Raw genomic sequence first — 25,513 nt, 5'->3', positions numbered from 1 at the left:
CAGAAGTAAGTTCTATTCAGCAAGAATACAAATGAAAGGGAACATTGCTTGTGTATGTTCTTTGGTTGTGGGGAATCCTTTAATTAGTAGAAAAATAGTTCACCCTTGGGACTCAGACCAGCAAAATTGCCTCCATGAATGTAGAAAATCAAAGACAGAAAAATAAAGGGTGAAATAAATTATATTATTACAATTCCTTTAAAATTTAAATTGTTAATCATTATTCAAAAGTAAAACATGCATCCCATTATTATTTAATGACAACAGTGTTTGATGTTTGGTGTGTGTGTGTGTGTGTCTGTTGATGGCTCATTTCAATTACCAGTGAGTGATTTCAAAGAATCCTGTTCCTCACTAAGGAATCACACCATATAATCACTTTCATTAAAGAAAATATCAACAACATCAAACAAAACAACTCTGGAAATTATAATCTCCTTTAGATAATGCATCTTTTTATGCAATGTCAGATGCTCACGATAACAGCTCCAGTGCCCGTCTACTAACTGTAGGGACATTAATTATGTGTCTCTCGCACAGACACAAGGAAGCACGCACACATATCCTTGTTGAAATTTAGCTTGACAACCATTAAACGCTATTTGAGTATATTACAATATATTAATTAAGCTACTGTAAATATAAAATTCAACTATATACTGCAACAATTCTATTCCTAATCTTGTTTTTAAAATTCAAAATAAGACATTACTAGTCTTTTTTATTTACATTTTTTTTTGTTATTTCCATAATCTCTTGACAAACTACAGTTTTCTAGTTAACATAAAGATTATTTGAAAAAAAAAAGTTTATTCGGAATGTATACAGTGAATTGATCAAAAGTAATTTAGAATGTTACTAAATATTTCTATTTCATCTAAATGCCGTACTTTTACAATTTCTCTTCATCAAAAAATTCAGAAAAAAAAAAGTATCCTGGTTTCCCCAAAATTATTACGTTTTTAAAATTCATTCATAACAATAAGAAATGTTTCTTGAACACCAAATGAGCATATTAGAATGATTTCTGAAGGATCATGTGATACCGAATACTATACAGTTATTAATTGAAATAATTAAAAACACTTTTTACATTCTTTTCCTACTATAGTACACTCATATTTTGATTGCGAAAGAGTTTTAATCGCAAAAGAGTTTAAAAAAAGATATATTTATTTCATTTCATTCATCATTCTATTATGAATGGCCTACAATCCTGACACACACACACACACACAAACAGAAGTTCCTACCTTTCTGGGGCTGCTCCAAGGGTTTCCTGCGGACTTTGTGGCTGTTGTAGGTGAATCTGCGGTCAGGCTCATAATCGGTGTGGGTGTGCGCCTCTCTGTAGTGTTTGTGATGAAGGTCAGTGCCGTCCTCTTCCTCAGATGAGCTGGAGTAACTGAGCTCCAGGCCGGGGTGGGGCCGTGCCAGAGATTGGTACAGCTTCTCTTCCATCTCTCCTTACTTTCACAATATCACACACTCGGTAATCTCAAAAACTCACTCAAAGCACACTGCACACACACACACAAAGAACAACAAAAAACAGAATAGAGGTGATGAAACAGAAAACAACTAGCAGTTCAAATGTACTATAATTTTCATTTCACTAGTGCAAATTTTGTAACACAATACAAGAAAACAGCTTGAAAAAAAAACGGCTGCTCAGTAGACATTTAAAGAGGCATGAAGGACAAAACAAAACAGAAACACTTTCCAAAACCGCCCCCATGTTTTAGCCAAACATTCATCGACCACCAAGAAAAAGGGAGAAGGTCTCAGAGGACAAATGAAAGAGAAGAGGGAGAGATTGAGAGAATGATAGATGTAGGGTGAGATGAAGAGATAAAGAGATGCTTAGATAGAGGAAAAGAGAGAAGATAAAAGGGTGAAAGGATAGGGGAAAAAAAAGAGTTATACAACTGTCTGGTAATAAAGCCAATTAAATCATGAAATTAACTTGTCTCACTATACAGTACACCAGTCAATAATAGATTCATTTTTTGTTGATGTGGTTAACCCAATCAATCTTACATTCTGAATTAGCTGAAACTTCACTCTAAATAAATCTATATTGATTCCTTTGACATTGTAGTACTGTACATCCAATTTTAATGCATTCAGTTCTTCTAAAGAAAGAAAACAAATGATAACTAACAAATTGGCTTTAATGATGTTGTAACCATCATATGGAACTCCTTTAATTAGAGATTAACCATTATTGCTTTTTCATGACCAATCTAGATTATTAGGAATGCAAAAAAAAAAAAAAATTGATACTGAAAACAATATTCAATAATAACCATAATGTAAATGATCATCAATGATGAAAATATCAAAGGACTTCCATGATCAATTAGTGAGTTTTGTAGGCCTAGACCAGTAACATCACTCCAGCATAAAACAAAAACAAACCAAAAAAAAAAAACCTTTCTGTGGGGGAAAAAAAACACTCAAAATACACCGGCAACATATTGCACCTATGTGTTATTCTTTTATTTTTTATTATTATTATTATTATTGTAATTTCATTGTTGTTGTTCTTGATGGTTCTATTTCATTTTATAATATTTGTGTATAAAGGAAACTAATATTGGAGTCAGACATGATCATGCTTGAATTGCCCTGTATTCATCTTATTCAGTACACTAGCACTGACACAATCTCTCTATCTTTCTCTCTCTCTCTATTTCTCTCGCTCTTTCTTTCTCTCCAGAGAGCACAGCTCCCTTTCAGCTTTTACTTCCCAGAATCTAAACGCTGACCACGACCTTTCAATGACCTTTGAGCCTGAAAGGGACATTTGGCATTCAACAGAGAAGTGCACAGGTAGGGGAGGGCCACTGGAAAACAAGATGCGGTTAGACAGAGCGAAAGAGAAAGGAGACAGATGAAAAAGAGAGGTGGAACGGGATGAAAGAGAACTGATAGAACGTACAGGGAGTCAAACGAAGATGAAGACGGAGACGGATAGCAACAGAAACATGGCTGAAAAATGAAAGAGGGAAGGATGAGAGTAGACAGATGAAGAAACGAAGAAGGATAGTAGGCGCTCATGAAATGGCCAGACAGGTTAAAAACTTTGTGAGAAGCAGACAGGAGGGAAACAGACAAAGAAAGTCGCTCACAAGCTGACGCTGATGAAATAGAAGTTAAATATTACCATCAAATTCTCGTTAGTGTGTATACTCTGTATTGCTTTGGTAATGGGTTACTAATTAGCTGATGTGGAAATGCACGACGTGACTAAGTGATGTGGGAGGGGTATGAGAGTTAAATCCCTGTCAGTCTCTGGCAGGCTGCCTGCTGATTGGATGTCATGCCAGAGCCACTGCCAATTGGAGGCGGTGGTGACTTTCAGACTCGAGGCAATGTCTTCACATGCAAACACAATTAATAATCTGTAAGTTAATAGCAGTGGTGATGAACACTCCTTTTATCTGTCTCTCTCGCTCTGCTGTCATGAGACTCATGTGAAGTCTAGCAGAGGAAGCAGATCGAACAATATTACTACCGTTTTTGATCAAAACAGATCTTACTGTAACATGTAAAGAGGGTATAAGGCCACTGTTAAATCTGTGCAGGAATAAACCAAAGTAGACACACATGTACACTTGAAGTAGACAGATGGGGATGGTTCTTATGGGAGTGCTGAATAAGTATTTGTAATCAGATGATTATAATGATTACAGTGTAGGAGAACAAACCACCGAGAGGGGACACAAACATTGGTCACGTGCAGTATGCACAACTGTGTGCCTAATTGGGTTTGTGCTCCAGTCTACACAGTTTATGTTTGGAGCAATCTTCCTTTATCATTGAACAACAAGTAAGAATAAAAGATCTCAAGTGGTTCTCTGCAACACCATACTGGGTCAGAAACAAAATGCTCCTCCTTATTAGGAACCATATTTCCATACATAGTTCTTGAGTTGGAAATATTATATAAAACATTGATGTTTCATCATAGGTGCTTCAGGTGAGTGTGTTGGTTCTATGTATAATCCATTAACAGAGGAAAAGTAAAGCCCTCCCAAGCCTTTAAAAAGAAGTGCAATGTTTTACTTATTTTCAACAGTAAAACAGATGATGAATGGAACATATAACAATATGTATTTTTCCTGGAATTGGCCAGTATTGGATATGATTGCCTATTCTGTCTGCTTACTCTTCCATAACAGCAAAATAAAAATAAAAATTTCAGGCACCATCTAACCAGTGTTTATTTTTATTATTATTTGTAATTCAAAGGTTATTGTTTTCTCTAAAGCAGATTTAAAAAATAAAAGGTATCCATTTCATTCTGCACCCATCAGATACTAAAAAATAAGGAATAAAAATATAAATAATAGAAATACATACTATAATTCTGCAACAATGCATTTAATTGATCAAAAGTACATTTAAATTGTAAATGAAAATAAGGACATTTAAATTTTTACAAAAGATTTCCATTTCAGATATAAATGCTGCTCTTTTGAACCTTCTATTAATCAAAGCATCCTGAAAAATAAAATCAGCATAACAGAATGATTTCATGTGACACTGAAGACTGGAGTAATGGCTGCCAACTGTAAAGAACTTTTCCTCTCCTGAAACACTGTATACACTCACTTGGACAGTGGAGGTTAAAGTCACATTTATCACTGAGAGCATATATCTAATGGTATCACTATATTTTCTTATGGGATCAGGTTTTAGAGATTTTTTAGCTTGTGGTTTAAATGATTATATTTGTCTCTCAGGGTGTTGAAACTAGCTTAAACTTTTAAACTTATGCATTTGGCAGACGCTTTTATCCAAAGGGACTTACAGTACATTCAGGCTACACGTTTTTTACCTAACGTGTTCCCTGGGAATTGAACCCACAACCTTTTGCACTGCTAACACAATGCTCTTCCACTGAGCCACAGGAACACTCAACCACAGGAACACAAATCTATCCAGAGATTTATAACTCTGGATAGATTTTCATACTCCTGCTGCTGATAAACAACTGTGCATCTTTGTATCACCCAATCACTTTATCCATATAATCAGATTGGTTTATGTGTTAATGTTTGGACAGCTCAATGTGGAGATGGATCAATGTATGGACAGTATAAACACTCTGTGCCACTGAACTTTCCCCAGCTAAACAAAGAGAAAATCGAAGGACTCTTCGCAAAGCAAGGGATAAAGGGGGGGAGGGGGGGGGGATTAAACTGTCTACAATGCAAAAATCCTCTCTTGAATACGAAGTCTCATGTTTAAATACTATGCGTATCATTGTGCACAAATGTGAATTTTGAGGTCTACATCCGACAGGCAACTTAAACTGCTTTTTATCAGCTAAGAAACAGTCCAAGCGCTTGTCTCTCCAGCAGATGCTGAGAGATTGATGCATGCCTGGACTGCTGCAATGCTCTCTTGTCTGCTCTTCCCCAGAACGCCCGGCTAGACTACAAATTAATGCTGCAGCACGAACACTGACAGAGACCAGAATGAAAGCACACATTACAAATGTCTTATTCAAGTCCCTTCACTGGCCACTCGTAAATTTTAGGATTGATTTCAAATTTCTGTTACCGGTGTACAGATCCCTTAATGGGCTTGCACCTAAATCCATATCTAATAAGCTTGCGAGGATCGTTTCAAACGGATCTCTCTGGTCCAGACTCAGACTGGCCCAGTGGCCTGAATTCCCAGTGGCCTGGCGTCTGATTTGGCCCACTGCCCAGTTTTTATTTATTTATATTATTATTACTTTATATCATTGCCTGCCACATACCAGAGTGGTCTTTACTGAGTTTGATGTTCGATAATAAATCATGTATCGGTTAGTCTTGACGGCAGTGCTACGATTCTACTCACGTTTGTTCCATGCTTCCGCCAAAAGGTTTAGATACGAACAGAGGAATCAATATTGCGCTGGACTCGAGAAAGGAGAGAAAGCAGCCAGAAGCAGCAGCGAAATGTAGCAAAATAATGATATGTTCAGGGCTTCAAGTGCAGGTCAGTTTCATCTGTAAATACGCTACTGTATTTTTGTCTTTGTTCATTTAGTTATTTATATAAGTATTAGTTATTTATATATATTAGTTATTTATATAAGTATTAAATATAGTTGGAGGGAGCTAGAGCAGGCAATACCAGAAAATATATAACATAATAATGCAATAATGTGTTCAGTATTTTAGAGTAAATACTCTGAACTTTACTAAAATAATTTAGTTTCTGTGCAAACAAATTACAATGAGGTTGCTGTTTTGCAACAAGGTGGAGACCGTTCTCATCATAAGAGTAGACCTGCTTGTAAAGAAATGACAGGTACAAGATAAATAGCCAAAATAATAATAATTATAATAAAATAAAATCACACACACAAATAAACAGAAGTGAGAAAATTAGACATCAAGGAAAATAAAGAAACGGAAAAGGGAAGTGAACAGCTTAAGCTTAAATGGTAAGTTTACCCAAAAATTTTAATTAGGCCATAAATTACTCACCCTGAATCATCCTAGCTGTATATGACTTTCTTCTTTCAGACGAATCCAGTCAGAATTATTAAAAAGATTGGCGGATGACGTATGGGGTCAACACTGCGCATAGTCTCGTGAAAAGCAAGGTTGTTAACAGGAGCAAAGGAAGCAAAGTTTCCTTACTTTAGCAAAGGAAACCCAGTCTCCTCTTGGCTTATATCGAAATCCTCCAACATTCTTTACACATCCTTGTTTTTTACTTCTAATTAGTGACCATTGTTTTGTTTTGATCTCTCCCCTGCATTACATGTGCGTCACTTCTGAGCGGTGCATGCATAAAGCTGACCTCATACGTCATTCCCCCGGAACTGCTTCGTTTACAACAGGGGGGCGCAAGCTAGATTCAAGTGATAATTACATTTTGAATATGGATATTGTTCTTACAAAAACACATTGATTCGCTACAGAAGTCCTTCGTTCATCCCCCGGAGCCTTTTTTTTAGGGATTGGTGTCAGCAATCAGTCCCTAGTAAAACAAAGGCACAACATACTCACCCCATAGAGGACAAACAGATCATAACATAGAACAAACAAATCACAAATACATGAATATGTAACATGGATGCACTTTTTATTAAACTTCTCTTGGACTGATAAAGTGCAACACCCGCTGAGTGGCATCAAACAGCTTGAAAGATCAAAGACAATTTTTTAAATAACTCTCACTGGATTCGTCTGAAAGAAGAAAATCATATACCCCCTAGGATGACTTCAGGGTGAGTAATTTATGGATCTTATTTTAATTTTTGAGTGAAATAACCCTTCAAGACATTTTTTGCATGTGATGGTCATACAAATAAAAGGGTTGCCTGGTGTCCTTTTTTAGAGAGTTTAGCCCCAATCCCATCTGAAACAGCTAATCAAGATCTTACTAGGCATACTAGAAACTTCCAGGCAGATGTGTTGAGGCAAGTTGGAGCTAAACTCTGATTTTGTTTTCTTTAAAAACAAAATGGTTTTCTTTATTCCTTTGGCTTATTTTTTTATTTATAAACTTTATTTTATGCATTTATTACATATGGGTTAACTGCTGCATTATTTATATTTTTGATGTACAGTACAGACCAAAATTTGGACACACCTTCTCATTCAAAGAGTTTTCTTTATTTTCATGACGATTCTTACTGAAGGCATCAAAACTATGAATTAACACGTGTGGAATTAGATACAAGTAGCCACCTTTTGCTTTGATTACTGCTTTGCACACTCTTGGCATTCTCTTGATGAGCTTCAAGAGGTAGTCACCTGAAATGATCTTCAAACAGTCTTGAAGGAAGAGATTCTTAGCACTTGTTGGCCCTTTTGGCTTCTGTCTGCGGTCCAGTTCATCCCTAAACCATCTGGATTGGGTTCAGGTCTGGTGACTGTGGAGGCCAGGACATCTGGCGCAGCACCCCATCACTCTCCTTCTTGGTCAAATAGCCCTTGATGCCTTCAGTGTGACTCTACAATTTTCATAGTCATGAAAATAAAGAAAACTCTTTGAATGAGAAGGTGTGCCCAAACTTTTGGTCTGGCTGTATGTGCATGTCTTCTTGATTGGCAAAATACAAAATTAATGTAAGTAATGTAAGGTAATGTAAAGTAATGTATGTATTGTATTCTTTAATTGTACTATAGTTACAGTACTTCCTGATTAATTATGCACCAACCTTACTTTGAATCTCTTATGTTTGCTAACTGGCACATTAATGTTTTTGTATTGCATCATTTGTGCAAAATATGGTTTACAAATAAATCTGAACAGAATTAGGTTTCATTTAATTAAAGATAATAATCTAGAGTGGGGCAGTAGCAATCAAGTGCCATGTGAATATCACAAAGACACACTAATACACATGTTTGAAAATGTAAAACTATTTGCTTCTAAATATTTTTAACAATAACATTAGCATGATTTGACTGCTGGGAATCGTACAATATCACAAGCAGCCCGTAGAGACATATATTTTCTTTCACACACACACAGTGGATAATATTCATTCATCCATCTTCAGATTATCAGTGCAGACTTCCTGCGCTGATTCTCTCTAAAACAGTCTCACACACACACACACACACACACACTCACACACACAGCAAGAGCTGACATTCCCTCATCCATCTCTCTCTATTGCCAGAGTCACTTTCTGCACTGAACGATTCTCTCCCACACGCACACACACACACACACACACAATTTCTTGAGAGGAGAATCAGATCTGCAGCAAGAGAAAGCTCTTGACCTGAGCAACTGCACAAACGTGTCAAAGCCCTGATACTGCCTAAAATAAAAGCTGACAGCGCATGCACACACACACACAAACAGAGTCCATAAACATGAAAGTCAAGCGCAGGTCAGCTAAGAATATTTCTTGCTAGTGGCATTTCTCAGTGCTCCCAAAAAGTTAAACACACACATTCTACATAAACCTGATGCTAGTCAGACATCTTTGGGGTCATATATGACAATGATCATCACCATGGATACCAAAACTGGAGGAGGGGCTAAGGAAATGGTTGGCGATTCCCTCTACTTACGAAACATACATTCACATCTATTTCCTTTACTGTTTTCATACAAATCACTGTTCCTCTCACTATAGTCTCCAATTTCATTGTATTTGTATTGTGCACAGTTAAACTTTTTACCCAGTCATCTGGAAAGATTTGTTTGCAAAGAAAAAAATCTGATTTTGCAGCAAGTACAGAAACTGATTACAGTCAGAAAGCATTTAAAACATAAAAATTCCACCTCTTTAGGCCAATAAACATCCATGATATCCATGTGACTATTACATATAGAGCACAAATTTGAACATAACCAGAAACATTCACACAGAGTACATTTCCATGCAAAATTGACCACCCTTGAAAGGCAAAATATTCAAATTTACTGATATTTCTAAGATTTTCAAGATCATGAGAATCATGCCTACATTAAATAGCCAAAGAGTATGGCTACTTAAATGCAAAGAGGAAAAAAAAAAGAAAACCATCTCACATTGTTGACAATGACAAATCTATGCATTTACTTTAGCTAAAGATTTTTCAAAAACCTAGTCTGCTAAGTTGGCAGTGGGTGCTGTTACCTACAGCAGCTGTTGAAGCTCTGTTATAGCTTGTTCACAAAGGTATTAAATAGTTTGAGAATGTGATAAGATTTGATTTGATTTGATTTAAATTTCCCTAAAATATTAAATACTCTGTCTAAAACCTTTAGTTGTCTACTGTCAAAAGATGAGCTTCTAACCAGCTCTATTGACTCCACTATGTGCTTACTTTCTCACCGTTATGTGATTAACACATGACCTGGTTATGTGCACTGAACAACACAGCAGAGTAAGGAGGATGTGGGGTGAGGATACTCTCTAGTGGATTGTTCACAGACCAATCACTGGGCATCTGATGAACACTGGTTTTCTCAAGTTCCAAGCCTCTGGCTGGTGATCTGTTGGCTGCAATATAGCTGGTGTCCTGGCAGCCCAACAAACAAGGAAACATGGACATGAAATAGGTGGCTGAGACATTCAACACTGACACCAATGATCAATCATGAATACAATGAAGAGACAAGGATAAACAGAGTGTCAAAAAGAGCCTTTTCTGATTGGCAACAAAGTGATTTATCTTGAAGTCAGATTCATCAGACAGCAATTTACTCCAACACTGCACACAGTGAATTTCAGTCCAGGGCAGTAACAGCTGTCAAGCATGCAAACACACACACGTGCAGGACGCATTCTGCCTTTCTGTCATCTAGATGGCTTTGAGAAAACTTGATATTAACTTGATAAGCCATATTAAACATGCAATACTACACAGTTTTTCTTTCATCAATTTGGTCAGCAAGAGTAAAATAATATTGCTGTTTGTGTGTTTTATATTCAGCATGATGTGATGCAACAGCCAAAGTCTGACACATACGCACATAGATTTCAAATTAAAACACAGAGCATGGATATTTTTGTTAAATATTTAATACTTAATTTAATATTTAATACTTCAAATATTTAATGTGTCAGACATACAGCAAGATTTGAAATTTCAAAAGGCATCCAATGCTGAAGTGGCATTTTGAATGTACACTGAGGTAATTTTAATGAATCACTCAAAAAGTCTGAACCAGTCTGACCAAAATATGTCTCTCTCAAAATAAAGCAAATGTTATGTAACTTAGGTTTGTGAAAGCCACATCAATACACAGTACACACATTAATAGTTTTATTTTTATTTTTATTTAAGACATAAAATAAAAATAAATAATAGATGTACTAAAAATGTTTAAATATATAGCGCATTTTATGCATAAACAGCATAAAGTATATATATATATATATATATATATATATATATATATATATATATATATATATATATATATATATATATGTATATATATATATATACATACATATATATATATATATATATATATATATATATATATATATATATATATATATATATATATGTATATACATATATACATACATATATATATATATATATATATATATATATATATATATATATATGTATATACATACATATATATATATATATATATATATATATATATATATATATATATATATATATATATATATATATATATATATATATATATATATCTGGCTGGAATGGGCTCGTGAAGGAATATTGTAACGGGGCTCAATTACATTAAGCATGTTCTTAAAACCTGCATTTTCCACTATAGGCGCTCGCTCACTCAGTACGCAGTGAAGGCTCGTTGCAAAATGTCTAATACGTTTAACAGACCAGAAAAAGAAGATCCACCAATAACCAAAAGGTCTGGTTTTTGGGTGCACTTTGGATTCCCTGTAAGCTATAATGGTTGATGATAGAATGAATGGTAAATAATAAGTTCTCATATCCGCGGCTATAACGTAAATGAAGCCTACCAATCGCCGTGGTGATGTATTTTGCCCTGTTTAAATCAGTTGGAAATGTCTGCCTAAATGCTGCGGGGATAGTTTGTTGCGTGTATGTTTTCTGGTCTGTTAAACGCATTGGACACCGCGTAACGTGCATGAACTGCTCCTGACTGAGTAGCCTAACATAAACATATAAGTTGGTGTTTTTTTTTCTTCTTCGGGGGTGTCAGGGGCGTTGCCTGTTACGTCGTTTGGGTTATTGGGCTACCTTGTTGAACGCATATCATTATATTTCACTTTTTTTTTCCCCCCAAATATAATTAATTAGTCCAACGAACCGTTCGGTACATAATGCGTACCGCGTACCGAACCGAAAGCCTCGTACCGAACTGTTCAATACGAATAAGCGTATCGTTACACCCCTAATATATATGCATATGCATACATATATACTTTTATTTATGCTGTTTATGCATAAAATGCGCTATATATTTAAACATTTTTAGTACATATATATGCATATATATATAAACACTTTAAAATTTCAGTCATACTGCCGTGTGTTTATTATCAGCATTTTAATCCATCTTGTAAATGTCCTGGCAACTAAGGTTCACTTAAAGTGGGAACTAAACTTCAATTTATTTATTTATTTTTTTACTTGAGAACTATATGCAGTCAAAAAAAAAAAAAAAAAGTTTATTACACACAGAATCTGTGCCAATATCACAAACCATAACTATGTCAGCATCACTTGGCCCTTGAGTGTAGTTTGGGCTCCACTTCAATGCATCCTATAAATGTTGTCATATGTCTTGCACACATCCAGTCTGTTTTTCTTCATGAGTAACATGCAATTATATAGGAGGTGTTGAATTTTATCTTTAGCTCCTTGCATTATTTGTTATCATGTAGACAACATGTTAAAGGAACGCAAATTTTTCAACTCCCCTAGAATTAAACATTCGATCTCCAGGTCTGGTAGTAGGAATTTTAGCATAGATCATTGAATCTGATTAGACCGTAAGCATCTCGCTCAAAAATGACCAAAGAGTTTCAATATTTTGTCTCTTCTGTAGTTGCATCATGTACTAAGACCTACAGAAAATTAAAAATTAGGGACCATACCATGGGTGCAGCAGGCGCAGTGATATTACGCAGCGTAAAGGTATCCTGTATTCATATGTTCACATTCATTACCTCTCCAACCATACTTACCCATCTCTCTCTCTCTCTCTCTCTCACACACAAACACACACACACACACACACACTAATGGTATTCAGTACTCTTGTGTATCTAAATGCTTTTTGTCACCTCACCACCCCATCTCTCTCTCCCTCTCTCTCTATCCTGTTAGGCTAAAGTATCTGGGTGTGCTCATTCTTGAGGGCTTTTCTGAAGTGTTTCTAATTTTGGCCTGCGAATCAAGTGAAAACACTCCGCCACACACACACACACACACACAAACTGCAGTGGCTCACAGTCCGATTTTGCTGATGTCCGTGTGTGAGTGAGTGATATGAGAGCTAAAAGCTTGTCCTTCAAAAACTGTCAGGTCTGCTCAGGCTCAAAACAAATGTTTCTCTTTTTAAGTGTGTGTGTGTGTGTATGTGTGTAAGAGAAAGAGTTTATCATTCAGTTTATCAGAAAATATTTTATTATTCCTTTTTATACGCAATAAATTGTTTATGCAACATTATTTTTGGGTAAAAACTACTCCAGTGTTAAAAAGACATTACACCAGTATTCAATAAAGCCTGAACTAAAATAAATTGATATCCAGTGGAGAGTGAGCTGAACACATATGGAGAGTGTAGGTGTTTGAGTTTGCTGAGGGTTAATCACGAATGTAGGGAGAGAAGAGAGTGAGACAGAAAGAGAGGGACAGAAGGCAGTAAGACAGGTTTTTAAATACAAAAGAAAGATCCCTTCACAGTGATTGATGCTGCAAACCGAGATTATGAACTATGCATCCTATAATCTGACAAAAAGAATCAAGTGAAAGTAAGACTAATTAATCTAAATCGTCATAAAATGTGCATAAAAGCACGATTTCTAAATAGCTATAAGATACAAGCATGATTTTCCGTGGCCCAGTCTTTCCGCAGTATAGCTTCTATCCGAAGCAATCAGAATGCACACTCTGTCTATGGTGTATATTTTTTCTTAGCCCATGTTAACAGATCACTGCACGTGGTAAAAGATGCAAAAAGGTTAAAATAGAAAGGTGCAAAAATAATTAATATCTAGTGCATGAGCATAGAGAGATTTGTGAGTGCACAGGACACAGTTTTAGCAAGAGGAGAGACACTGAAACTCAGTGTATATAGGCTACGTTGCATTCAGTTTTTTCCCTAGTCTTTATTTCAAGAATGTATTCCTTGTATGTAAATATGTACTACAGAATATATATATGCGTTACATATACATTTAACATAATCTAATAATATTTAGTATTTTCACATCTAGGTGTAAAAACTGTAATTTGTACTACTGTCTAGGGGTGGCATGGTTCGCTGAAAAAAAAGCCAAACCGTTCGGTTCACCACACACCCAAAGTGTGCAAACCCGCGCCTCAGAACGTGCGCAAATATTAAGCTCTCTCTGAAGTATTGTGTTTAAATGGACAAATTCACACAAGAACTATGTCAAAATGCCTGTCTTGGTAAGTATCGTACAGCAGACATAGCTGGCTGAACACAGGCTTACTGCATTCTCTTAAAGTGACTGTCTTTATCTTAATCGAAAAGCAACAACAAAGAAATCACTCACTGCTCTTGATTACCGTATTTTCCGGACTATAAGTTGCACTTTTTTTCATAGTTTGGCTTGTCCTGTGACTTATAGTCAGTTGCGACTTATTTATCAAAATTAATTGACATGCACCGAGAGAAATGAACCAAGAGAAAACATTAACGTCTACAGCCACGAGAGGGCGCTCTATGCTGCTCAGTGCTTCTGTAGTCTACACTTGATATCATAGATCGCTCTCGCGACTGTAGATGGTAATGTTTTCTCTTGGTTCTTGGTTCTTGGTTCTAAATAAATGCGACTTATAGTCCGGTGCGACTTCTCTGTATAAGTTTTTTTTTCCTCATCATGATGTATTTTTGGACTGATGCGACTTATACTCAAAAAAAATATGGTAAAAAGCTTATAATAAAGTAAATAAAGAATAAAGAAATAAACTTTAATAAAGAATAATCTAACTTTTACAGTCCAATATGCAATGATGTTTTACATTTGATTACTTTATTCAATTTCTGTACCTAAAAACTTATGCTAGACCTGCCTAAAAAAAACGAGAATCAGTGTTTATTGTTTGTAACTTTACTCTGATGTATTTATTTGCGCTGTTTCTTGTAGTTGGATAGAATATTCTTTTTTTTTTATATTAGAGAGTATAGTTTTTCCATAAGCATAGCACATACTGAACTGTACCGAAAACTGTGACTCTAAAACTGTGAAACAAACCAAACCGTGAAAAAATAAATAAAAAGAAACCGAGCATATATATATATATATATATTTTTTTTTTTTTAAGTCATAGGCATGCTGTAAAAATACACAGGCACACACACACTCTTGCCAGATGAGGCACATCTATTTGTTTGGCTATTTTGTTTAATCACTTATCATTTAAGTGGCACACACTTTCACACATTCATACCCACAAGGACAGTCAGTCATGTATCTACATAACCCCCCTACAGGACTAATCCTGTAAACAGAGAATTCAGCATTCATCACCAGCCAAACATTATGATCAGAACTAGGCCAACGCATAATGATATGTATGTGTGGTTGTGCCTAGTACCCAATGATATATGCTGGCATCATTATTTTTGAATTAGAATAAATACAGAGTGGGGAACACATTTTATACTGTCTTTTGAGTATGTGTGCTAGTTTGTAGTAGCAGCGGGGGAGAGCACAGAAAGAAAAAATATGTCTGAAAGGTATGTAAATGTGTATACGTGTATGTTTGGAGGGCAAGCTTCAATGGTGTTGTGTGGCTCTCTTTTATTTCTGGTCAGAGGGACATGCGGCTCCATTTGTGCCACATTCCTCTTCAATCACCGGATGTCGGCCTCTTATCATTCGGAAGGCATTCACGCTGATTCTCACATGAAAGGGATGTAATGTGTGTCATACACATACAGAGTTCCCTGATGAGCAACAGACAAATAGGATTTTTTGCTTCCAATTGTGGAACTGCTGACAAGGTAAAAACGTAGGAGTCTATGCTCACACACACACACACACACACACACACACACCCACACTGTGCTCATATTAGGCAGCTTTAAAAGGCAACATCTAGACAATGCAAATTTGTTAGGGCTAACTAACAAAAGCCACAGATGAAGTGACAAGAGAGAGTGTGTGTTGATGTGCGTGAGTCATTCACACTCGAGACAGTCGCACACTTTTTGATCACTAAGAGACTTAATTAGACTATTCTTGCTGTCTGTCTCTCGGTGGGCTGAACGTAACGCTTCAGTGCTGATAAGGAGCATGAGGAGAAAATCATTCTCTCCCCCTTCTCCTTTTTTTCCCCCTCTCTCTTTTTCTTCATTGTGACTGCGAACAGAAGAGTTTGCAGGTGTTTTGCTTCTAATGACATAAATACGTAAATCTTTGCAATAATAAAAAGCCAATTTCCTTCATTGGCCCGCTGATAATGTTCAAGAGTAAATAAGTGCAAAACATGCAGATCTCATTTCTGCCAGAGAACGGATCGCATCACTTGTGCCAATTTGATTCCAAGCGGTATGCAAATAGCCGTCGCAACCCAGACCTAAAATTATGTGGCCACTTCAGACAGAGACAATGCTTTTTCTGCCCCGTTTGCATTGCAGTGGCCTCATTTTTAAAAGGCAGGTGGGGACATACACCTGTAGTCAGAGAATGCTGGGAGGAAACTCTCATGCTCCCTGGGGCTGACTTTTGCACATTTTTATTAGCTGTTGCTGGGGAGTGATCTCCATCTTTACACTCTCATTCAGCAGGTGATGTCAACAGAGTGATTTGCTAAATGACACAGCTCCCAGGAAACAGAGCCTGCTGTGCTGATTGGGTGGAAAAATTAATAATTACACAGAAAACTTGAAAAAGTGCATGATAAGATTATATAACAAATGAAACTGCATTTGTACTGCACTATGCTAATTAAAAAGCATTATAAATGCAGTCTATTTACAGTTCAATTATTCATTCATATTACAGTACAATTATTCATAATAAAATTATACACTGATTATTAAGTCATAACACTAACTGATTTTTAAGTCATAACACTAATGCTATGACAGATCTGCTATATTTACTATGAAACAGTTATGTTCAATAATCATTTCAGAAATATGAAGGTAGTCTAAACAGCTTAACACAAGAACTAAAATAGTAAAAGAATGAATTACAGTGATAAAAAGTTCTGTGCTGTTGTCAAACGCACAATATAATTTATTCTTAATGAATGGCATGACATTCACATACTGTACATTGTACTAAACCACATATACATTTTAAGGTGCGTAAAATGTTACACGTCAACACCTCTTAGTGATGATGCAAATTAATTTTTGAATCATTTTTGAAAAGAATCATTTAAACAGTTCAAAAGCACTGATTCACATAAAAGACAAGTTTAAATTAACAATATTATTAAAATATATCTTCATGCTCTTATACTCATGAGTCATAAAAATAGGAATGGATCTGAAACAAACCCATTGGCATTGAAGGGTCATTAATTTAAACAAGAAACACACTAAAAACGATAGCAAAATTTTATGATACTAGTAAATGTTATATTGCCAACAAAATAATATTCAATATAAATAATACAATCCAGGCCTTATTAAAATGCATGCGTAGTTTGAAGTACAATTGTTATTAAAAGGTTTCCAAAGAGATCAGACTAAATGTCACACCCTCAGCTCGTTCCCTCAGCCCCAGTCACCATTGCCAGTCACCATCCACTCAATCTCCCATGCACCACCCACGTGAACCGTCACCTGAATACTAATTACCTGCACCTGCACCAGCAATCACCACACCTTTAAATACTCACCTCACTCACTCACTCACCGGCTGGAATCAAGATTGCATGGACTCTCTTTGTGGATCTTCTGCCTGCTCCTTGTGGACCGTATTGTGACTCTGTGGAGATTCAGACACAGCGATTAAGGGAAGTGACTCTTTGTTGTCTGGCCTAGCTTTGTGCTTGAACTCACCTATTGATCAGTGCTTGAAGATTCACCGTCTGTGACCACACTTACCTGCTCTGTTAAAGTCCGATGTTAATAAAGCTTCACGAAAATACTTACCCGTCTTCTCCTCTCCTTGTGTGGATGTGACAGGATTCCAGCCCCAAAAAAAAACAGAACTTCATATCTCCCATGGATGTTAACGCTGCAGCTCAGGGAGCGGCTCCGGACCCGTTCACCGAAATGGTGACTGCCCTCCGCCAAGTACTACAGTCAGTTTCACCACCCACCGAAACTGGTGCTTCCGCCACCAACAGCACGCCCCTTGCACGTCCCACGTGCTATACGGGTGAACCGAGTGGCTGCAGTGGGTTTATTCTGCAGTGCTCACTGTTCGTCAACGCAAATACCAGTAATTTCCCCAATGAGGCCACCAAAGTCGCCTTTGTGATCTCTCTTCTCACCGGACGAGTGCTACAATGGGCAGAGGCTCTTTGGAGCTCCCAAAGTCCAGTTCTATCCTCATTCGACGCCTTCGTCACCCACCTCCAGGAAGTGTTCGGGGTGGCTCTAACTCCTCTCTCCACCCATGATGAACTCTTAAATCTCCGGCAAGGAGCCGCTGAAATACACGACTACACTCTCCGTTTCCGGACATTAGCCGCCACCAGTGGTTGGAACCAAACTGCCCTACTAGCTGCATACCGTAAAGGTTTAAAACCCCAGATCAGAAAGCAAATGGTCATTTACGACGATAATGTCAGTCTAGAGACATTCATCAGAAAGACTATAAATGTTGCTCAGCACCTCTCGGCTTGTGCCTCCCCGGCTTCATATACCATATCTCCATCGGCCAGAACGCCCTCGCCCCAACGAGCCCAGGAGGAACCCATGATCACCGACTCCTACCGCCTAGATGCCTCTGAACGGAGACGCCGCATCCAGGAGCGGCTGTGTTTATACTGTGGCGAGGCCACTCACCTGATCCACGCCTGCCCGGTCCGTCCGCCTCGCCCAATGGTGAGTACAGTCTCTATTACCCCATCTGTATCTCACATACCTCATATCAAAGCCCAGATATCAATTAACTCACGTAATCTTTCCATCCATGTCCTGGTGGATTCCGGAGCCGCAAGCAACTTCATCTCATCTCACTTCGTAACCAAGCACCGTATACCCATCATCCAGAATGAGACCACTTACCGTATCACTACCATCCAGGGATCACCATTAGGCGGTGGCAAAATAACTAGAAGGACACACGAGCTACAACTCGTTCTGCCCCACGGACACCGGGAACAACTGGCCCTCCTCGTACTTCCTCGCGCTACCGTTGACGTCGTCCTGGGTAGGCCGTGGCTGGCCCAACATAACCCACAAATTAACTGGAGCACAGGGGAAATCCAGGCATGGGACCCGGGATGCCAGAGTCACATTCACTGTTCACCAGTCCAGAGTTCACAGTCTACGCCACCGCACCTTCCATTGCACTCCACCTCCATAGGAAGACCTGCCCTTTACTCCTCCTACTCCGATGTGTTCAGCAAGGAACAAGCCACCCGATTACCGCCACATCGGCCCTGGGACTGTTGTATCGACCTGCTGCCAGGTGCCAAGCTACCACATGGGAAAATATATCCACTCTCCCGTCCTGAGCAGGTGGCGATGGAGGAATACATACAGGAGGCTCTCGATCAGGGGTTCATCAGACCATCCACATCTCCAGCTGCATCCAGTTTCTTCTTCGTCCCCAAAAAGGATGGCGGACTTCGACCTTGCATCGACTATCGGGTGCTAAATGACGCCACCGTCAAGTTCGCCTACCCGTTACCACTCGTTCCGGCGGCTCTGGAGGAACTGCGCGAAGCCAAGGTGTTCACCAAGCTCGAGAGGCCTTCAGCCATCTTAAACACCTCTTCACCTCAGCACCCATTCTTCGACATCCTGACCCGTCCAAGCCTTTCGTCGTAGAGGTTGATGCGGCCAATCACGGCATTGGAGCCGTGTTATCCCAAAGGTCTGGTGAACCTTGCTCACTCCATCCGTGTGCGTACTTCTCTAAAAAAACTCTCTCCTGCCGAATGCAATTATGGAATCGGAGACCGTGAGTTGTTGGCCATTAAACTCGCCCTTGAGGAGTGGCGGCACTGGCTAGAGGGAGCTCAGTTTCCATTCACTGTTGTCACCGACCACAAAAATCTCCAATATCTGCAGAACGCCAAAAGACTCAATGCTCGTCAGGCTCGTTGGTCACTCTTCTTTGCTCGCTTTAATTTTCAGATCACGTATCAGCCCGGTCACAAGAACACTAAAGCAGATGCCCTGTCCCGTATGTACTCACCAGAACCAGACACCAACAAGCCTGATTCGATTCTACCGCCCTCCGTTTTCCTCGCGCCCATCCTCTGGCAGATCGACGAGGAAATTCGAGCCGCCACCCTCGAGGAGCCTGCACCTCCGGAGGTTCCCACGGGTCTTATGTACGTGCCCACAAACCAGCGACTCCCGCTACTGGAAAGGGCGCACACGTCACCTGGCTCAGGACACCCTGGCAGCAGGCGAACCCTCTCGCTCATCCAGCAGAAGTACTGGTGGCCAAACATGGTTCGTGACGTTACCCGGTACATCCTCGGATGCTCGGTCTGCGCCGTTACCACCACACCTCGTCAACTTCCCGTGGGTAAATTACAACCACTGCCCATTCCTCGCCGACCCTGGACCCATCTAGGGGTGGATTTCGCAACTGACCTTCCCCCCTCACGGAGGTACACTACCATTCTGGTTGTTGTAGATCGTTTTTCTAAATTCTGCAAACTAATCCCTTTAAAAGGTCTTCCCACAGCGTTCGAGACCGCCGAAGCCCTCTTCACCAACGTGTTCCGGAATTATGGCACTCCAGAGGACATTGTATCGGACAGAGGTCTTCAGTTTATCTCCAGGGTCTGGCGAGCGTTCTTCCAACTCCTCGGAACATCCGTCAGTCTATCTTCTGGATATCATCCTCAGACCAACGGCCAGACCGAGCGGAAGATTCAAGAAATCTCACGGTACCTCCGTACTTACTGCTCCCAACACCAGGATACCTGGAGCCAGTATCTGCCGTGGGCTGAGTATGCTCAAAACTCCCTTCGCCAAACCACTACAGGCTTAACCCCTTTTCAATGTGTTTTAGGCTATCAACCACCGCTGTTTCCCTGGTCAGGAGAAGTCTCTGAGGTTCCCGCGGTAGATCACTGGTTCCAGGAGAGCGAGAGGGTGTGGGACTCAGCTCACATCCATCTCCAACGGGCAGTTCGGAGGCATACAGAGACCGCTAACCAACGCAGATCGCCTAATCCCGTCTATCTGCCTGGAGACAAGGTTTGGCTCTCCACTCGGGATATCCGCCTCCGACTGCCCTGCAAGAAGCTGAGTCCCCGCTACATAGGGCCGTTCACCATCCATTCCCAGATAAATCCCGTCACCTACCGCCTGGACCTACCACCACGCTACCGGATTTCACCCACGTTTCACGTCTCACTGCTAAAACGTCACACTGATCCAGTTTCTCCTTCCTCCACAGAACCAGAACCGCCTCCCCCTCCAAACCAACCCGAGATCCTCGGGGACAACATCTACCAGGTCCAAGAGATCCTCGACTCCCGGCGGCGGAACGGCCACCTGGAATACCTCATAGATTGGGAGGGGTTCGGTCCCGAAGAGAGGTCGTGGGTACCACGCAATGACATCCTGGATCCGGCTCTCCTCGAAGAGTTCCACCGACAACACCCGGACCGCCCGGCTCCCAGAGGTCGTGGTCGTCCCCGTCACCGCTCTAGGATGCCTGGAGTCACCCGTGGGGGGGGGGGGTAGTGTCACACCCTCAGCTCGTTCCCTCAGCCCCAGTCACCATTGCCAGTCACCATCCACTCAATCTCCCATGCACCACCCACGTGAACCGTCACCTGAATACTAATTACCTGCACCTGCACCAGCAATCACCACACCTTTAAATACTCACCTCACTCACTCACTCACTCACTCACCGGCTGGAATCAAGATTGCATGGACTCTCTTTGTGGATCTTCTGCCTGCTCCTTGTGGACCGTATTGTGACTCTGTGGAGATTCAGACACAGCGATTAAGGGAAGTGACTCTTTGTTGTCTGGCCTAGCTTTGTGCTTGAACTCACCTATTGATCAGTGCTTGAAGATTCACCGTCTGTGACCACACTTACCTGCTCTGTTAAAGTCCGATGTTAATAAAGCTTCACGAAAATACTTACCCGTCTTCTCCTCTCCTTGTGTGGATGTGACACTAAATACATTTTAAACAGACATGCTTGTCTAAGTGAGTTAAAAAACAGTTAAGAGTTTTGACTCAGAGCCAAATCCATCTCTTCCTCTGTATTCAGTGTCTCTATGCTCTAAGTTCCACTCCCTTGCTTGAGCGAGCACAAAACACAACATAATCGACAACCATAACAAGCCACAAACACTGGAAAACGGTCAGAATCTGTACGCGTGGTGAGAGAGATTGACCTGTTGGCTGTGTGCTTTGCCCTTAACTTTCCTCAATCCCTGTTTTCAATGGGAGCCTTCAAGACAAAAGAACGACTAGGTCATACACACCTGACCCATGATGATGAATTTCAGCCCCGACACCACATACACACACACACACACACACACACCCTTCTCTCTAGGGTTTGGATTCTATCATTATCTCTCACCTTGTCACGGTCAACCTGAAAAGCTTTTTCTCTCTCACACATTCTCTTTCCCTATGACACTCTCTCTTTCTCTCTGATCGTCGGTTCTCGCCATTTCTGTGCCAATGCCTTTTCATTTCTTTCTCAATTGTTCTTTCATTACTTGTTTTGAATTGACTCTCACCAAGACTAGAGAGAATGGAGGAGTGCAGCAATAATGTCTTTGTCTTTGCTGACTAATTAAAGGACGGGGTGACATATACATCACATCTGCCTTCTCTAGAAAACCATCCTTCAAACTCAATTCTCCTTCATCAGATGAGGAATCTGAGGTGACCGTTATGCTTGAGGACAGACTGGGACAGCCTCTTTCAGCCTGGCATTTATTCAGCTATGAACTCCTGCTCTGTTGCTCAGAAATAATCAATCGCCCTAATGAAACTCCGCCCCAAAACTGCTGCCGTCCTGGCACAGTAGTGAATTTTTGAAACCAGGCTAAACAAATCACAAAACACTATTGTGGAGTGAATTTCTGTGTTGGAAGAAAAGCTTATCTGCGGCACCGGTGAAGTCTGCTTTTGTAAAACTTTCAATGTGTCAATAAAAGAAACAAAAAAACAAGCTACACACAGCAAGGTCTCGGCAGCATATGAAAGTCGCTCTCATTACCAGCTGCCTCCATTTTACTGATCTCAGACCAGCGTTTATCCCCTCTCCCCGAGAAGCCATTTCTCCTACCTACGCACCCACTCTGACAGAATGAAAGATCGAGTGAGAGAATAAATTAGCATTTCAGAAAGACACAGAGAGAGAGAAACGGCAAAAGAAGGGAGAGACAAGTGATCAAGTTATTCCCAGGAGACTGGTTAAGATGAGCAAAAAACAGTAGGAGGTTGCATACATACCTACACAAACAATCCCAACCACCAAACGTACAAATGACATCAACATGAGAATACAAACATACAAAATTATGAGTCTTTAGAGAAGAACAAAAAACACAGCAACTGCATATGCCTACAGGCAAAAAAAAAATTCAATACAACACGCACCACCCCAATGCATCTCGCACGCTTTTAACAGTGAAAACAACAAACTTGCACCACTGTGTTGTTTAATCATTCATCTAAAATATTCTCCCGCTCCTTTTACCCAGAGTGGGAATCTCAGTTACAAGTCAGTTGCGTTGCTCATGTCAGACCATCTACCTGGACCATTAACTCAAGGTTTTTATCCGAAGTGACAGTACACTAATTGCAGGGACAGTGCCTCTGGAGTATCCCGGGGTTCAGTGTCCTGCTCAAGGGCTCGATGGTAATAGGGCAGCACTGTGATCTCAGTAACTCTCCAGTTCATGAATCACACTCACCTGGGACTGAACCTCCATTCGCCACATTACCGGTGTGGATCGGTAACTACTAAGCTAATCGCCAGCCCAATCGTGCTGGACCTGCATACTAATGTTGCAACCAGAGCACCTCCTCTGAGCAGCGTATCTCTACAGGCTGGTGGACAAGAATAAATAAACTCGGCTGCAGCTGAGTCCGTTTATCTGAGAGCAACAGCATTCCGGCGAACTAATGGAATGTTTAGAATCCAGAGCCCGTGGGGACGTTCCGATTCAAATTCCAAATGCGTTTATTAATTCTGCTCATAAATGAAGTTCCCCTCCTCGCGGCGTATCGCAAATGAGATCCCTTTCCATAATTTGTCTTTGTTGAGTTTCACAGTTCTGCATTGATCTAAAAGACCCTGCGACAAAAGTCACTGACAGAGGCAGGAAGATGAGGGACCTCATATTTCTAATGCGTAAATCACCTTTAGAAACGCTCCTGTTTGACACCTTGGATGTTTTCAAATGTTTAAATACAAGCTGTATTTACCACCACCTGCAGCAAATGGCACATTTTTCCTCCCTTTTCACATGTACTGTGCTTCTGCTTATATGATGGACTGGTAACCATGTACAACCTCTACAAATCACAGGCTTAGACATTTCGCTTTTATAAATTCAGCCGTTCATGTGTTACTGAGAAGCCAGAGAGTGGTTCAAATTTAAGAGTTTTTAACCTTCTAAACATGTGTAAGCCACATTTCACATTTGTGAATAACTTCTCTGTGCATGTAGCATAATGTTGCTGAATTTCTCATAATGAGGCAATTCAATTAAGATTGAATTTCAGATCTAACTTACAGTATTGTCCGCTCAGCCTTGATCTCATGAGGTTCGGAATAAATATGTCGATAATTTCATAAGCTGGAGTGATTTTATGATGCAAGTGTGGAAACAAAATTGAGCTTAGAGTCATTTTGGAGAAACATAATTTTCATCCGTTTTTATCCCAGTGGACACTCTGAAAAAAAAAAAAAAACTCAATTTAAAGTAATATAATGAAACACATTTAAAACTAAATGCTGTAGACAGTTTCATTTGTATAAAAAGCTCGTGTCAGCCTAAAAAGGTCTCTCTTTATGAGACTGAATTTGCTTTTCTCTCTCTGTTTCTCCCTTTAGCGTTCTCTAGTATTAAAGAAGATGAACATTTTCATTCTTGAACTCGTTATTTCTAGAGATGCACCAATATTAATTGAATTCTGGCTGATAAGCTACTACTTTTTTCACGTTATGGTGAATAAATGGTTGATATTAAAATGATATACCATCTGGACTAAAATTAAAACGAAAACCAATTATTTTAAATGCTACTAATAAAGTTAGGCATCACTATGTTATCTTGTACAGTAGAGTTGGGGTACTTGGACGCAGACTGCAATTATAAATTAATTCTGAATCAGATGCACTCAGGAGGACTTGTGCTTAAACTTGACATAGTCTCTGAAATGTTTCTGAGTACAGTCAAATCCATATGAAAGATAAATAAGTAACTATGACTTTAATAAACATCTCCCATTCAAACTTAAGGACTTGAACTCAACAAAGTGGACTCAGACTTAACATGAAATATGGTTATTCATTTTGGGATTTGCTAAAGATTACATTTAACAGTTTTGTCAAATTATTAGCATGTCTTAGATGGAGCCAAAGTACCTTAAATGTCAAAATATGGTAAATAGTCACATACAATTAAATATTAATACAAGCCAATATATAATCAGTATCAAACAGTACTTATATACTACAGTTAAAAATTTATATATATTTTGAAAGAAGTCTTATGCTAACCAAGGCTGCGTTTATTTGATC

At 39.4% G+C, this 25,513-nt stretch overlaps 1 protein-coding gene across 2 annotated transcripts in view; it reads right to left on the bottom strand.

The window, feature by feature from the left end:
* LOC113091314 (teneurin-1-like) overlaps positions 1 to 25,513 on the bottom strand; it is a 139,527-nt gene that overhangs the window by 98,473 nt on the left and 15,541 nt on the right. For both annotated transcript variants that reach the window (XM_026256747.1, XM_026256748.1), the window contains exon 2: positions 1,254 to 1,520. In XM_026256747.1, coding sequence (XP_026112532.1) covers positions 1,254 to 1,461 — 208 coding nt within the window. In that variant the 5' untranslated portion in view covers positions 1,462 to 1,520. The remainder of the gene's footprint in view (positions 1 to 1,253; positions 1,521 to 25,513) is intronic.

This window comes from Carassius auratus, unplaced genomic scaffold (genome assembly GCF_003368295.1).
Source record: "Carassius auratus strain Wakin unplaced genomic scaffold, ASM336829v1 scaf_tig00214183_4049273_7079891, whole genome shotgun sequence".
In the NCBI taxonomy this organism is placed as follows: domain Eukaryota; kingdom Metazoa; phylum Chordata; class Actinopteri; order Cypriniformes; family Cyprinidae; genus Carassius; species Carassius auratus.
Note: the sequence above shows the minus strand (reverse complement) of the source record. Positions and strands in the feature narration are given on the sequence as shown.